Raw genomic sequence first — 17,910 nt, forward strand, 5'->3', positions numbered from 1 at the left:
TTATTTGTCTCAACAAGTATCAACTTTAGATATGAATTACCTGTCTGCGCAAGTCTCTGGTCTTTTTGGTCATTTTATCAATTGCAGAGTTCAGTGCATCACTTCTTTCTTTGCGTCCAGCCTGAAAAACAAGAGACAAAGAGGTAAATAGGTATCCAGGGTCTCAAAGGAAAACCAGTATTATTCATTTCAAGTACATTGTCAGCTGCTTTTATTATTTTTTATAGATTATGCACACTAGAAGCCCACAGAGCTGTGCCTCCGATGCGACAGCGCTCCCTCACACACCTTCACAGCACAGAAGGCTGCTCTCCAGCAGTCAGTCAAAAGCCAAAAATCAATTATTTTTTAAAGGTAAAATCCTTATAAAACATTTGTCAAGGATGAAATCCAACGTTTCAAATAAGTACCCAGGCCCACCCGCTGAGAGCCGGATTTTGCCGAGGTTCGATACAGCAAGTTTCGCGTGAGCCCTGTTGTTACAGGGAGGGTGAGGGGCCAAGCAGCAGCGGCAGCTTCTCTTTTTTTAAGCAGACACTGGGTCAAAAATACCCTAATTTGTAGCAAACTGGGAGTGTTAGAACAATAGTGGTGGTCTGGGTTTGCTGGGAGGTTTTTTTCTGTATAATATAGCTTATATTAGAGTTTTGAAATACACTTTACGCAACCACAATCCAATTTCTGAAGTTCTAAGCCACGATCAATATAATTATCCTGTTGAGAAGAAAACCCATTTAGCAGCGCTAAAATGAGGGTACGCCAGTTATCAATTCTCCAGGTGACAGCCTGCTTCGAAATACCTGGATGAGCAGCCTTTAATCTAAAACACGGAGTCCACTCTACAGCAGAAATAAAAATTAAACAAAATCGGGGAGGGGGGGAATTAGAATGTTATAAAGTCATTAAGTTTAATGAATTATTGAAGATTTGTCACCTCCCTGATCAAGTAATTTGATTCTCATCATGAAAGGCAACTGAAAAGTGACAGAAATTAAAACCAAGAACTTGTTCTGACCACGCTGCAGCCTTGGGCAGACCCGACGTTGGCCCATTCTTCACTCCACACTCTAAAAAATCAAAGCTGAAGTCTCCAAATAAAGTGAAAATTAAAGCTACTTATTTACTGAGCAGTTAGTTTGCTGTTCCCACGCGTGGTGGACGTGAAAACCGAGATGCAGTTATGCTTAAAGTCCCGTTCAGTGTGCATTGAGCACGATGGCTTTGTCCCAAGTGGCAGCTCCGGCCACGCTGGTGACAGTGGGTGCTGCCTGCACCCTGAGGTGGGCAATGGGAGATTCACCCGAAAATCAGAAACCCACGCAAACTAAAAGCCTGCCCTGAGACATAAACCTGCATTCAGCTGCCTGCACTCTCCGACGCTGTCACACCACTTTACCTACTGCACTGTGACCATTTTACCAAACCCATGGCACCCCCCCGTACACGTGGGTGGTTTTTTTCCGGGAATATCTTTGGATCTAAGATATATACTCATCTATTATGTAGAAAGCGAAACATTCAGCTATTCCAAGAAGTGCCATTTTACTTCTCCCTGGGCGCCCCTACATTACCATTTTAATGCGAAGCAGGAGGACGCTTTTGAAGCGAGTCCACCCATCGCTTCCACTTTGCTGGCCCCGGCTTCACCGCCCAGAAGAGCCTCGGAGCACGAGGACCAGATGCCTTCTGGATGATGGGAAACGGACATCATAATGGACAATAATGGACATGCCATTCATGAGACCAGAGCACAGTCAGTCCTACGTAAAACGCCCTGCATACATTAGAGCCTAAGCAACACTGGTAGTGTTGATCCATTCCTATTAAGCTACACCACATATTAGCACAGAAAGAGCTGTATAATCTAAACCCATTAGATTTTAGCAAGGCAGCTCTAGTTTATTTCCACCTTTTTGGCGTTCAAAAATTTTAGTGCAGAAGCCCGTCAAAAGTACTAACAGAATTTCCTTCTGAAGGTCGCACCATAAAATGCTCTGCTAATTTAGCTGGGGTGATTTAACAGTTTAGGGCACACAGCTACTAACCCGGCTCCTTCGTTAGGGCTGCTGCAGTGAGGCAGGACAGGAGGAACATGATCAACACCAGCACGTCTGCAGCTACAGGGAACGTTACACCATCCTAGTCATTTCCAACCAAGGGACAAGGATGTCAAATTTTGCCCATCTGAAGTTTCTTGACTTTTTTTGGCATAAAATGAAACATAAAACACTAACTGTGGGACCAATTACGCCCTGTTAAGTCCAAGTGGGGACAGCTAGTGGGACAGTGGTTGCTGGAGCACATGAAGAGCAGTTCAGCTTGCGGCTGCATAAACCCTCCAGGGCACATAAAATCACCGAAGGCCATCCTTGACCAGAGCAGTCCCTTTGCCCAGGCTCCCACACACCCAAACACCATGAATTTTACCCATCAGTTCTACCCTACAGTTGAACAAGTCCTGCTTGAGCAAGTCCCTCTCTCTCTCTAAAGCACTAAATCCTGTTTTAAAGGCTACAAGTGACAGTTTACCACTGCCATGGTTTCGGCCGAATTTATCAAAACTGGACCGACAGATGGCCCTTCACCCCCCCTCTCCCTTCCCCCAAAAGAGAGAGAGAGGAGAGAAAGAGATAAGGAGATTTAGAAGTTTAGAATGAACTAAACTACTTTAATGAAGAATTAATATTAAAATAAAAATAAAGAAGAAAATAATGAAATAGATACAATATATACAAAACCGTATCAAGCTCCCAAGATGACAGTCACGTCACCGGCAGGCACTGGGGAAGTCCCAGACTGGACTCAGCGATGGATGGGAACTGGATTCCAGCTCTGGAGTCAGGAACACATGGATCAGGATCAAAGGCAGATGAACAGACAGAGTCCTCTCTGGACGTCGGCCATCACAGGAAGAGAGATGACCCTTTGATCCCTCAGCTTTTACACTGAGCATGGGGCAGATGGGATGGAATACCCCAGTTGGTCAGGTTTGGGTCACCTCTCCTGTCCACTTCTCCCCACCGATGTGACCCCTCTACGTTTTTTCTGTTTCCGACCCTCTAAGGGGGCAAATAACGAAATTGGCTGACCTTGGTTGTTACAGCAATAAGTATAAGCAAGGGCCTCCCTGCACACCATCCCTTGGCATGGAGCACAAACATTGGTCTTATCATTCTGAGAACGAGCAGTTTTCTCCACAATATACCGTTAATTTCAGAGAGTTAGAGGAGGCCTAGCTAGGATGTAAAGTTACAGAACAGAAAATTGGTTCAGTTTTACTTCAAACCGGGACAACCACCTCTGGATAATTTGTTCCCATAACTGGTTACTCTTATTATTAAAAAAATGGTCCTTATTTCTAGTCTAAACTTTCACTGAGAAGCCAACTAATGACCGGGCAGCACCACCCATCACAGTCATCAGCTGCTCTTATGCGTGGGATTAGAAGGACTCACAATAGCGATGCCTGAATATTCAGATTACTAATAGGACTTTTAGATATTGGGCACAAACCTCTGCTGAGGGAATGAGCAGCTCTGCCATCAGGAAGCAGGTAAAGGATTCAGTGGATTTAATGGGGTCATGTTGACCATGTCAGTCGTTTTGCAGTGTGATACCACAGCTCTGCCCAGTACCACGCATAATAAATTTAGCCACAGTGCAAATTTACTTTAAATCAAATCAGATCTTTGTCAAAGAGGCTAGAATTGGTGTTAAAAATTGCTCGTTTCCCCCATCCTCTGTAATCTCTGTTCTTCCACCACCATTGCTGCTACCCTGTTTGGAAAGCGACACAAGCCATCACTGCCACATCCTTGCTGTTCCAGCTCACCCGCTATCCCCACCGGGGTCTGCTTTTAATTGCCTAAAGCAAAGACAAGGGATTTGTACGCAGGGAGGCAAGTGGAATCGCCATCTCTGTCACAAAGCATTCCCTTTGCAGAGCTGCCATCTGAATTAAAACCAACAAAAAAAACTGAACCAAGTTTTTCCTACAACTACTGATGTTAAAATCTGACCCCGACTGATTCATAAGGGGAACAGAGCAGGAATGCTGCCTTAAAGCCACCAGTGCACGTGTTACGAGTTACTCGGAGCCATGTTTTCGTAGCTAAATATCAAAAACTTGCTTTGTTAATCTCAATGGTCCATCATCGGTTTACGTTAAGCCAAGACCACAGGGCTATGGAGAGACTGGTGCCTCCTGCCCGGCACCCACCCAGGCAGAGCCCAGCATCCCTCCTCCCCAGATGGGAGCCAGATGCATCACTGCTGTGTGACCCAGAGCCACATCACCCTGTCTGCCACCCAGCACGCAATTACCTAAAAAGAGATGGTTTGCAGAGAGGTTTCTGCTTCAGGTAATCTGTGAATTGTCTTCCGAGCTGTTTGTACAACAGGTGGCATCATGGCTAATGATGGTGATTTAATAAGTGAAAAATGAGTGTCTGGCACACCTTGCTCCGGGCGGGCAGTGGCAGAGGCAGTGGTATGTCAGCATGTCACTGCTGAGCCGTGCTTCGTGGGGAGGCAGGAGATTTAGTGCTCAGAGTCAGTTTGTCACATGCTTCATTTTTGCCTTGACACCTCGCCTAACTACATGTCTGCAAAGGATAACTGGCCATACCCCTCCATTACCATGGTACAAGGGCTACAAACGAATCCCAGATACAATAGTGCTGATTCCAGACCGGGAAGGGTAAGCAGCCAAGCAGCCATGCATGAATTTCAGCGGCGTTTTCATTTTTTGAGGTCTGGTGGTGGAGGAAACAGGACCACACGCTGGTTTGTCGCAGGAAGGACTCTCCCACGGTGAGCCCATAGACCACCGAAGCTTGGGGGCTGCACAGCAGGGTCTAGGGCTCAGCAGGAGCCTGGATCAGAATAGAGATGCCTGCTCCCACCCCAACGTCCCTCCCCGCTGCCAGGTTGACATTCCCTTGGTCCCCAAAGGGGAAGGCTGGCTCATCCTGCTACAAAGAGGAATTCAAATGTGCAATAAGTGCCAGGAGGAGAGAGCTGCTGGACAGGGAGGTGACAGCCACCACGCTATGCCACAGCACACGTGTTCTTTGCTCTCAGGAAGCCAATGCCATCCAACCCATGGTGCCCTGTCCCATTACAAAGGACCTCTGCAGCCAGCCTGAAGAGCTGGAGATGTCACCTTGGACATGCCACTTTCTCCTGTGGGTTCTCAGGCCTCACAGCCCCACGGTAGCGCATCCAAGTGACGGGATGTGCACGATAATGCTACAGTCACATGTCTGTGCTCATCTCCCTCGCCTCACAGCCCTGCTGACACAGCACTAAGGCAACCCCTTAGCAAAAAAGCGGCAGATACCCCTGTGATTGCAGAAGTGCTAACGTCCAGCAAAAATTAACGCACTCGTTTCGTCTGGCAGGAGGAGGAGCTGCCCATTCGCACGGTGCCACACGTGTGGCTGCAAACCCCGGGTGCCTCGGTCTCGCCTGCCCCTCCGGGCTTTGCCAGCCTCCCAGCCCACGGCACGAGAAAGTCACGCAGCCCGCATCGACATCAAGTAAAATTAGCTTATTTGTTGTTCTTAATACACTAGGAAGGCTTCCACAAGATGTCAGCCTAACTAAATGACAACGCCAGCCTCGGGGTGCAATTCTACTTTTCCAGTGCATAGGTTTAGCAGGAAAACCAGTTCTTTTGCTGCTGGAGGAGCGGGGTAAGGGAGAAGCCCCCCAGAGGGTGATTTGGTCCTAGCACGCTTATTCCCCAGGGAGACATGCCATCTTCCCTCTCCCCGTCGCACGTAAGGATTCGGGCTGTTACTTGGAGACACCGGTTCTAGCAGAAGTCCCCAGACGGCACTCGAACGTGGTTCTCCTTGGCACACGAGGAGTTTGAAGTCTCAGGAGAACCACAAGAGTTTTGCAGGCAGCTGGGATTATTCCTAGCCTATTGTACCTCCACACCCAAGGCAGCTCCCAAGGAACAACGTGGATATTACCGAAGAGTTCCAGGCTGAAGAGAGTCAGATGCACGCTTTCGGTAATATCTGTTATTTCACCACAAGTGAACGTAAAAACATGTTTCACTAAGAAAAGCACCCATAAAGTTCGTGTTAACAGTTTCCCAAACAGGAAACTCGCTGGCAAGGTGCTAAATAGCCCTTGTTTGGTTCCGGGCCAAAGAACGGAGAGCTTTAGAAAGGAAGCAACTTACCGTGTTTGAACATTAACTCTTAAACTCTGTGCCAAATTACACAATCTTCACGTGGGAGGAACCTCCCAACAGATACTGATGCAAAAAAGCAAAACGTTTCCAAAAGATACCTAATTTCAGCCTCCTGGTAACAGCAACAAGAGGGAGCACAGGAGAGGAGTAACATTTGACCTTATGGACGTTGTCATTTTATTAACGACACCCTTTGGAATGTTGTTTTTAAATGTTATGTTATGTTATCGTGTTGAAATGTTATTACAATTCAAATCACCGCTTGCAATGAGGACTGTGGGCCAGCGGAGCTGCTCTGGGAAGCACAGCCACAGGTACCACCTCGGTGCAGCGGTTCCATCAGAGAGCTGGCAGCTACGGTTGGATTTCAGCTTCTGCACTCTTTGTACAGGGAACATTAAATGTGAAGTAACTCCTTAAAAAGGTTTATGTAATTTCTTTGCATGTATTTCTTTCACTCTAGAGCAAATGTGAAAATATTTGCTATAGCAGAGCAAATTAAGAAGTTTATCCAGCATTTCCTAAATCGCTTTATCATTAAAGATAGTTACTTTCCTGATGGGTTGAGGGTGTTTTTTTTTTATTTTCCTTTATTTTTCAGGTGGGTTTGAGGTTTTCTTTTTAAAGAGTTCACCTTCCCCATCCCTTTACTTTCCATTTAGTGCTTCCCTTCAGTCTGCTCTGGGCAGGACAGCCCAGCACAGAAGCAGCACCGCAGTCAGTATTACAATTACGCCACAGGACAGCGAAGGGAGAAGCACACAGAAAATAGCAAGTCTTAGGGGTACTTATTTAAACTAGGGAATCAAGCTTAATAACAAAGGTAAATAGCCATTTTATTTTAAAAATCTTCTTTTGACACAATCCATCATCTTCCTCCATCAGCGTGGGAAGTTACTCTCAGCTCATCCCATATCTTGAGGCTGTAAGTGATACTTTGCCACTACAGAGCAAACATTTTCAAGTGCCTTCTACTACATTATTGCTTTATATCTCAAGGTAAAAATAAAAAAGCTTATTCAAGTTTCTTGGAGCAGAATGCTAGCACCCCCCTGCCTCATCCACATTGAGTCAAGGCCAGAGCAGCTGCTCCAAAGGCTTTGCTGCACACGTAGGCAAAAATCCTAACTAAAACCAGAAAAAAATTTTAAATCAAGCCTGTTCATTTACCTGCTGTCCCAGAGGAGAGTTTGCTCCAGACAAAAGGGCAATGAACTTTTAAAACAAGCAGCCATGACAGCACATTTGCCTCCTCCACGCTGGGCGGCCAGAGACCGGCTCGGCTCTCACAGCACGGGCAGCTTTGCGGGGTCACCGTTTCTGCAAATGCCAATTTCTGCAACTCTAAATCACCCGAGATCACTGCTATGGACCTACCCCCCAGGGAGATGCTGATGGGAGTAGTGTCCCCCCCTTTCACAGGGGGCAAACGGCATGGGAATGTAATCGGTGACCACAAGGAAGCCCTCAAACTGCTCTAACCCCCGATGCTAAACGCCACTCTCCCGACTTCCTCTCCTGCACTCCAGATTCCAGGAAAAAGCAAACACAAAAGCCACCATTTGAGGGGGAAAAAATAGATTATTTTTTTTTTCTAGTTTCATAACTGCATGCTGTCAAGCTGGATCCCAATTAAATTTTTCCTGTGCCGTAGCGCAAACTTTGCTTATTTCCAGAAATTTCTCATCGCTTGAAAGGTTGGCTCCCGTCTGTTGCTCCCAGGCTGGGTGCTGGACTTTGACACCCCATCTTCACCACTTCTGCAGGGACCACAGCTGTCACGCGGGGCTTTAAGTTGCCAAATCCCTCTCACCTCAGTGAAAAGCCGGTGCCCACCAGCACCCTCTATTCAAACCGTGTATATTTTGCAGCTCAAAGTTCCTTTCGTACGGCGATGTTTAAGAGAAGCCGGGCAGCAGCCAGCGCTAAGGCACTTCCAACCGCAGCCCTGCGCTGCTCCTCATGCCAGCGGAATCCAGGCAGCGCAGATGTAGGAGGGGGGAGCGGGGTGGTACGAGTCTCTCCCATCCCTTCTATCGCGGGGACGAAGGACTCCTACCATTGATTTTTTTTTTCTTCCACACGCACACCCACCAACCCCCCTTCCCCTCTATCAGTGGTCTTTAACACGATCACAGTATGCACCACAATGCTTTAAACCAGCAAAGCTTCTGGAAAACCCAAACAAAAGGCACGTCACCAGGTGACGTCAGTCTATATAGAGCCCTGTGTGGTCGCAGCGCATAAGCAAACCCATTCTTGTACCGCTTCCCTGAAAAGCTTTTCAGTAAATGCACTCATGCTACTACAGGAGCTTCTCTCAGCAATAAGCCACCCATCTGCCATCAACAAGTTAGGACTAAAGGAAGCCACAGCTGCGGAAAAAGAAAACGTGAGCTTCAATTAAACAGCTGAGCAGCCTCCGAGGACGAAAACTTGTATTAAGCGTCGATTTAAAAATTGCAGCCCTGTCAGAGGAGATCAAGCCAGTGATTTCAAAAGGAATATTCCAAGAGAGCGCCGTGGATTCAATTTTGCACTGATATCAAAGGACGCTATACCCGGTAAATTATTCAAAGGCTATCTAACGTTAGAGCCTTTTTACAGACTCACGGCGTTGAGTCTAAAACTACGACTGAATGCAACCTCCAATGTACTCAAAAGAATGGGTAAGTTCCTGCGTTTCTCTATGCCTTGTGTAATGAATGACCGGCTGTGCTTTAAAGCAGCTCTTAGGTGCTAAAGCAATTTTTTCTGCACTGAACCTTATAAAAAAAACCCCACAACTGTTTTCCGATCGTGACACCGTAACCCTCTGTAATAGAGCCAAAGGCTCATCCTTAAGTGTAATATCCAAGTATTGTGTGTTTCGTAGTAAGTTGTTCTTGCATTTAGAATTAGCTTGTCAGAAATGCATGGCAAATGTTATCTGCAGTGAAATCTTCCACCGTGATGTTTGAAGTATACTGATAAGGCTATCCTATCTTGTTGTTTTCCTAAATTATATTCTGCAGGCTTACATTTCAAGTGGCCATTAGGGGCTCGTATGCTGGCAGCACTATATGCAATGAGTATGGTTTTAAAAATGCTGCCTGCCTTGGGCATGGCTTGTCCACCAAAATGTCGCTGTGAGAAGCTGCTCTTTTACTGTGACTCTCAGGGGTTTCACTCAGTGCCAAACACCACTGAAAAGGGCTCGCTAGGTTTGTCACTGAGGCACAATTCTATTTCTGAACTTGAAAGGGATCAATTTGCAAGCTTCAGTCAACTTACTTGGCTTCACTTAGATCATAATCAAATTGCAACAGTCAGAGAAGATTCTTTTCAAGGACTGTATAAACTTAAGGAATTAGTCTTAAGTTCCAACAAAATCTTTCATTTGCCAAACACAACTTTTAGCCAGCTGCTTAACCTGCAGAATTTGGACCTCTCTTTTAATCAGTTATCCTCTCTGCACCCTGAGCTCTTCTACGGCCTTCGCAAGCTACAGACCTTGCACTTGCGATCCAACTCCCTGCGGACCATCCCGGTCCGCCTGTTCTGGGACTGTCGTAGCCTGGAGTTCCTGGATTTGAGCACAAACCGCTTGCGAAGTTTGGCTCGCAACGGATTTGCGGGATTAATCAAGCTGAGGGAGCTTCACCTAGAGCACAACCAGCTGACAAAGATTAATTTTGCTCACTTCCTCCGGCTGAGCAGCCTGCACACGCTCTTCTTGCAGTGGAACAAAATCAGCAACTTGACATGTGGGATGGAGTGGACCTGGGGCACCTTAGAAAAGCTCGATTTGACTGGAAACGAAATCAAAGCCATCGACCTAACAGTCTTTGAAACTATGCCTAACCTTAAAACCCTCCTAATGGATAACAACAAGCTCACCACTCTGGATTCCAAGATCCTAGGCTCACTACGATCCCTCACCACCGTGGGCCTCTCCGGCAATCTGTGGGAATGCAGCCCAAAGATCTGCGCCTTGGCCACATGGTTGAGTGGCTTCCAAGGTCGGTGGGAGCACTCCATCCTCTGCCACAGCCCCGACCACACCCAGGGAGAGGATATCCTGGACGCCGTCTATGGTTTTCAGCTTTGCTGGAATTTATCGACTGTTGTCACGCCCGTAGCTACCACGTCCCCAGATCCGACTACCGAGTACACGAAAAGAATCAGCTCTTCTCATTTCCATATGGGAGACAAAGAGATTCCAACTACGGCAGGCATGGTCGTTACCACCGAAGAACATTTCCCCGAGCCAAACAATGCCATCTTCACTCAGAGGGTAATTACAGGAACAATGGCTTTATTGTTTTCTTTCTTTTTTATCATTTTTATAGTCTTCATCTCCAGGAAGTGCTGCCCTCCCACATTAAGAAGAATTAGGCAGTGCTCAATGATTCAAAACCACAGGCAGCTCCGATCCCAAACCCGGCTGCACATGGCAAATATGTCAGACCAAGGACCCTATAACGAGTACGAACCCACCCACGAAGGACCCTTCATCATCATTAATGGCTACGGACAGTGCAAGTGTCAGCAGCTGCCGTATAAAGAATGTGAAGTATAATACCTACATGCCATCAAAAATTCAAATCAGATAAGTAACCTATTTTAAAATTGTAGGGGACCTACATCAGATTCTAATTTTTACAAATGTTGACATAAAGCCTAATTTTCCAAGCTACTTAATGGAAACATTGTTTATGGAGTGGTGCAGTATTTTTTATTTTTAAGTTTTTTAAAAAAAATAAATCCATAATATTTTCAGTGTTAAAGAAGCAATGAGTACATTAAACTTGCACTCCTAATGTTTAAAAAGTCTAAAAATGACGCTCACCTCAAACTATGTAAAATGTTTCATGTTATGTAATTCTATGGCTGTGTGTGAACATTTATACCCAAGTCTCCATATTCGACTTTTTCTCCCAAGAAGAGGCAGAGGAGAAGGATTCTGGCTGCCTGGGCAGAGCTCCGCGGGGGGGACATACGCTCCGTTTGTTCCACTGCAGCTGGAGGATCCCAAACGCTCCAGCTGGCTCCCTTCGCTTTAAAGGCAGCCGGGGAGGGAGATATTTTCCTCCTCTGATAATTTCACTCCAATTAAAAAAAAAAAAAAAAAAAAAAAAAGGGGGGGGAGGGGAAATTAAAAAAAAAAAAGCAACGAAGGTCCAGGTGGGGATTTAAGTGCATTGGGGACCGGTGAATTTATTTTAAATACAGTTTTCCTATCTGCATTCCTAGTTTGGCTTGCTTGAAGGGACCTTGCTAAAGCTCCCACCAGATAGAGAAAGGAGCAGTTCACACGGTCACAAATCAGCAGGACGGTCACAAATTAGCAGGACGACTCTCCAGGCGCTTACAAAGTAAGGCAGCACAGCTTATTTAGGAAAGCTCAGTGCGACGGGATCGATTCTAAATATTAAGTGCATTCAATTCTTATCGGCTCTCTGGTTTGACTTGATGATGCTTTTCATGAATTCAGGCTAATTACTTACCGCTAGGAACAAACGGCATTTCAACACCTTTTCATGTGTAAATACACTTAATGCAAGTTTTTCTTAATTAAAAGTAAATATCATCCACGAGGTTAAGGAGAAGGGAAGGAAGGAAGGAAGGAAGAAGCCTCTCTTTGTCCCCCCGCTGCCCCCCCCCCCCCCCCCCCCCAGCTGAGGCTTCCTCTCGCCTGGAAGCTATTTTCATGCACTAACTCCACTGGTTTCTCTGGAGACAGAATTAGCCCCTGTAATATAAGCTCTCACTTGTCCTCCTGTTCCAAAATTCAAGGGAATTACCAGTTTAAAAAACAAAACCCCAAACCCTCTGATAAGTTAGGAAAATATGATTATAGAATAGTTCACTGAAAAATGTTTTGTTTCTTACTCGATATGGGACAGAATCTAAACTAGTACGGTGTTTAAAAAAAAAATATCATATAGAAATATATATACACACACGCACCTCATTTTTAAGGAGTAATTTGGTTTCTTTAGCCAGAAGTACCATATTGCTATTTATACTATATTATGAAATTATATGTAAATATTTGCAGATCTATGCAGCGATGGTGGTACTCAGATGCCACAGGGGCGGGGGGGGTTTGCAAAGGATTACATTATTTTTAAGTCAACTGCTCAAATATTGTAAACATTCTAACCAAAGCTAAAAGGACCAGAGGGATGGAAAAAAAAAATTTTATATATATATACATGTATGTATAACTAAAAAAATGTGTTGTCCAATGCTGCAGTGTTAAACAATTACCAGCACACGATGAAGAAAAGGAATTCCTCACAGTGTTGACATACCTTGAACAAATCAGTAATTACAGTATGCTAATTGTGTTGTACTAAACTATTCCGCCAACTTTTTAAACAGAAAAAAAGAAAAATCACTGCATAAAAATCTGTTTGCTATTTCACTCTGCTTTTATATATCTGTATTACCACTTAGTGAGGTATTTAGGGTGCAATTATACAACAGTTTGATGTTTTCTTGTGAAATGAATTCGTCCAAGGCAATTATAGCAAGCTAAGTGTGACTTCTGTTAAGATTTTACATAAAGGTTTTTCAATTACTGGTTTCAAAGATATTAATTTGCATCATTTTACTTTTTACATACAGTGCCCTGATTATAAAACAAATATTTTGTTTACTTCCTGTGACTCTGTACTTTAATGGAAGAGATTCAGTGAAGCCCTAATGGTTTTCCGTAGAGATACCTTTGAACCCTCGTAACTGTTGATACTACCATGAGCCGATTTACACCTATTCTAGGAAATCAATTACTGCTTTTAACTGAATACAATAAATCCTGCAGGGCAGGTGGACAAAGAGCAAATATTCGGTATGATTAAATGCCACAGGAGCCAGAAGGCCAGACCTAAGCTGATAAATCCAAGAGTGTACTGCTGCCCGAGGGGATTTAGCTGCTTGGAGAAAGACTTGCTTCGTTCCTTACCAGGAGTAAGTGCTCCCAGCTCCTCCCTGACATTCAGGCTTTTCTCTGCCCCCAGGCAGGCGAGGAGCATCGCTGTCCCAGCAGCATCCTGCCCTTACCTCATGTTAACTAGCACCATGGGCTGTGCTGGCGGGAACTGGGAAGCCAGACTACTCTTGGGAATGATTTTCAGAGGGTACCAGCAGAGGCAAAGTTATAACTCATCCATTATACTGACAGCCAAATAATCTTGCTACACTATCATCAACCATCAGGTGTCAATACTGAACTCTGGTGTCCTCAGCTGTGTTTGCAGGAAGGAATCCCACCTTTCTCCTCCACGCCCAGTGGAAGCCCTCACTGCAAGACAGCTCGAGAGGCACCACGTCAGTCTTCCGTGTGGTCATGGGAAGTGGGCGCCTGAGGGAAGCGCTGAGATCCCCCCCCGAGGAGGTTCTTTCCCAAGGCCCCAGGTTCTGCACACAAGCCCACTCGATCTTTATTAGCTTATAATCACGCCCAAGAAGAGGAAAGACAGATGTTCAGCAATGCTGGATTTAATCCTCTTCTCCCCCCCAGCCACTCATATACCAATTTTCCAAGCATTAAAGCACTGTTCCAGTGTCTCCAGCTTCTCTCCCCCACCAGTATCCCCAGTTTCCAGTGGTCATGCAGCACTGCCTTGGCTTGCAGGAGACCAGCAGCCCCAGCCTGGCACAGCACTGGGCAATTTTACTTCTTTGACTCTAATACGCAGCCGATCTCCCAAATGCCATGGTTTATGTCTGCCATTTCCAAAACCATTTGTTGCCAGGTTCCAGGCGTAAGCAAAGCAATTCTGCAAACATTACATTTAGGGTAACAGGTATCATAAAACTCGCAGAATGTCAAACACTAGCAGTGAAGTCAACTTGAATTCCCTTAGGAGGGACAGCAAACGGCAGGCAAAGCCATCGCTCTACACAAGGACACAACCAGAGGCTGGTAATTTTTGTTTTATTATGTTTTATATATATTTTTAAAGTTACTGTCTTCCATTCTCAATCGCTTGTAACTCTTCCAGGCAAGAAGGGTATTATAATAATTGTGTTACTCTGCAGTCTCCGATTTATTTTGTATATGGAACAAGAACCAGGATGATTTGGTTTAAATTCATCTTATTTCAGTACGAGCACTGGCTAAGGACAAGAGGTTGTTAACTTGCTCTCCCCCAATATCACCTCTATAGCACAGCCTCAGTTTCTACAGACACTAAATGGCACTTTAGGTGCTTCCCCACCCCTAGGCACAGCCTCCTGAAAGTGTTGAGGGCCTTTTAGAAATGACAATTTCTCCTCCTGCTCTCAAGACCCCGGTCCCATCCAAAGATCTCCCCCAGCCCCACCGCTCTCCAGCCAGCTCTCCTCCTCCCCACCCTCACCTCAGTGAAACACAAACCCAGCCACGTAAAGTTCAATTTTTGAGTCATCATATACTGGAACGGGTCTGAATTAATGCTTTCAGTTCCCCTCTCATTAGTCGCTCTGCATTAGATCATCGTTTAAATGCACATGACTAAAAATTACTCAATAAAGAGTAAAATGGGTTAGCGTTTAGTCTCTGCCTGAAGTGTTCCTCTGCACAGAGCTCCCATTTCCTATCAGATGGAAACATAATTAATGCTGCTGTATCAATGTTTGTTTTTGTTTGCTTTTCCCCAAGCAGAAATTATCTGATTTTTCAGCGATAAGCCTAGCCCGCATGCAGATCTAAGCATCTGAGCTTACATGCCATTACCCCCCTTTACAAGACAGTGGCCTATTGCTAACATGTCAAATCAGAAATATCCAGTGGCTTTAAACCAGAATTCTGCACTACACACTTATTTTTTAATGTGTCTAAGTTAATTTCTGTGCTACTTTAATGAAAATAAAGTTGATTTAATTTTGTGATCTGCGTAGCTATCAAAACCCATCTGTTCAGACCTATGAAATGTACCCAGAAGCTGAATTTCATCTTCCTTATGAAGTTTTCCATAAAAATTAGAAGTTCAGAGAGGGATACAGTATTTCTCCTCCCCCCAAACGGAACCAGGAAATGACAAGAAAATCCAAGGCAGTTGCCCAGCAGCAGCTCCTCCCTCCATGGCAGAGCCCCCGTAGGCTAGAAGCGGTGCCAGGCTCTGCTGTGGGAGCCATCCCGCCAGGAGGATGCTCAGAGAGACCATTTCAGAGTCATCTGGAAACTCAGCATTTCCCATCTTGCGTAAAAACCTTTTGAGGGGTATCTAGGGAAAGGTAACAGAAGCTTTGCTGGAATTATCAAGCCTTCAGACAGGGCAAAACACCCTGCAGCTTGTGCACCTCTGGGGTAAGCAATGAAAAGCTGCACCTTCAACCACTCCTTTGTTAAAAAAAACAAAAAAAAAAAACACCCAAAGAAAATCCACCCTATTTTTCTTTTTACCATCATGAAAACATTAGTGAGTGAACTATTCTACCAGCTCAGTAACCAGAGATTAAAAAAGGAGTCTTAGATGCATTGTATTTAAATTGTTTAAAGAGCCACTTTCTGGTGGGAGGGGGTATAAGTAATGGAGTAAAACAAAGTGCAGTGTACAGAAACATTTTGTTATTAAAATTGTGTATACTGTAAAACTGAATTTGCCTCTTTCTTCCTCCCTTTTCAAACAGAGGTGTCAAAAGCTCATTCTTTCATAGTATGAAAAGACCAGTCTACATCCTCTGCAGCTTAAGAGCCCATCAGCGCTTTCCCAAGCAGACAGGTCAGGGTGGGGCCAGTCTGTTTCCCATAATCGGATCAAATACAGCACTTTCTGGTTTACTATAATAAATGAGCTGCTCTGCATGGCTTCTTCTCAAACAAGACGTCTCTTGACTAGCAAAAATTGTTTGTATAAGCCAGATGAGAGAGCGAAAGCCAAACCAAAGGCAGTCACTCTCTCAGCCCTTGAGATGGAACACCTGCGAGTACCTGCATCAGGCAGTAGCATCTTCTCCAGTGGCCGGTGCAAGCCTTGGCACGGCCCAGCAGAAGGTGGCTACTGGGGTGCCGAGTCCTGGCTCTCACCCCTGGGTGTTCCCCTTGGGTCCCCTTGTAGAGCAGCCGTTGGTCACGGTGCCAGGCAGAAGTCTGGCACTTCCAACAGGACCACCTTGCCAAGAACTGAGCAAGGACAAACGATCCATTATCATTTAGAGATGTCAAACTACCAAGACATGGCTGCGGCTGGGAATTACAGCCACCTAGAGAGTGTCAGAAATACAGTCCCTGTAAAAAAAAAAAAAAAAAAAAAAAAAAAAAAAAAAAAAGAGTTCTTTGTATGGGCTACTGCAATGAACGTAACGTTCAAAGTCCCGGTGCTTCAATAATAGGAGAAAGATTTCTGATTTAGAGAAGTGACAAGTTCACGGACACAACCCAAAAGCCTTGATACAACAGCTGAACAAAAGAACCTGTTTCAGGATGTTCCAAGATGATTACGTGCACTGAACTGCCAGCTCAAATCTTTTACTAACTAAGCCTTAGCTGCATTTACTTTTTTGCCAAAGGTTTGGCTGGAACAAGTTCTCAAGGGTTTTAAATGTCAGTTGGCTAACTGCCTCTCAAACCCTTCTAACACTTCAAAGCGGCACAGGAGAAATCTATTTTCTTAAACTCTCAAAGAGACTAATTTTAAGATAAAAAAGCATCTCTCCCAAATGCAAAAATCAGTTGTTTTCACAACCAAAGGTAAGATATAGAAGAGGAAAAAAAACCGGTATGCTGAGTGTACTATGCAAAACCTTTAAATCCAATTAGTAACAAGGAAATGTCAACATGGCTAGGAATTTACTTTTAGATGTAAGCTGTGTTAAGACAACTGCAAAAAAAATGCGACTCCAGAATCACCGGAGAGGACTGCACAGATGAACTGCAAATCCCTGAACAACTGGGGAAGCGCTGACTCCCCCCTCCGGTGAGTGCAGAGGCTGAGGGAGAGAATTCAGTGCTCAGCCAGCATAAATCCCTGAGGTTCCTATTTACTGGAATCTGTCCTTACGGGAAAAAGCTTTATGAAATCACCGTTACCTAATCAACAGTTTCATTACTGTTAAGATACTCAGAAAATAATTGTACCATAACGAATTAAAGCTCTGTCATATTAGACATCAAGAACCACGTGCTCTGGGAGTTATCCCATGTAACAAAAAAAATTACTACAATTGCCTCGTTCACAAAGTTTCATATTTATTTCTGTGATGAACGACTACAGGGGTTTGGCTATTGAGGGCATTCAGCAAATGTCTCTGGGCTTAGAGATAACCAAAACAATACTTTGGTTCTTCTGCTGGTTTTAACACACAAGGTCTAGGAAATTTGACTTTTTTCTTCTTTCCTACTCTGCTAAAAGGACGAGACCAAAGACTTAGATATCCACAGAAATCATCTGAGACCTTCTGACTTGGCAGCATACGGACCAGCAGCTGGGAGCTGAAGGGTGACCAGAGGGGAATGTGTCTGGAGTTAAACACAAGGTCTTCTCCCCAGTATGAAACACAAACCCTTCCAATACACACAGGCAAAACTAAAGTGGTATTCTCTGCTATTGGGACATTCTAAGACACTAATAAATCTTTCCTTTTAAAAAAAAAAACAACAAAAGTATTTATTTTAAATGCTGTTCAAGTAACTTACCCCTGTTTTCTCACAGCAGGCTCTACCGCTTGTATGTTGAATACTCAAGAAAACTAGACAAAAAAGCTTTTCCACCAATTTTTTGGTGGAAAAA

General features: G+C 44.7%; 1 protein-coding gene across 1 annotated transcript in view; it reads right to left on the reverse strand.

Annotated features, from left to right (window-relative positions):
- CTNNA1 (catenin alpha 1) overlaps window positions 1–17,910 on the reverse strand; it is a 122,902-nt gene that overhangs the window by 51,443 nt on the left and 53,549 nt on the right. Inside the window, exon 8 of the mRNA XM_074155901.1 lies at window positions 41–121. Coding sequence (XP_074012002.1) covers window positions 41–121 — 81 coding nt within the window. The remainder of the gene's footprint in view (window positions 1–40; window positions 122–17,910) is intronic.

Source organism: Numenius arquata, chromosome 11 (assembly GCF_964106895.1).
Source record: "Numenius arquata chromosome 11, bNumArq3.hap1.1, whole genome shotgun sequence".
NCBI classification, from domain to species: domain Eukaryota; kingdom Metazoa; phylum Chordata; class Aves; order Charadriiformes; family Scolopacidae; genus Numenius; species Numenius arquata.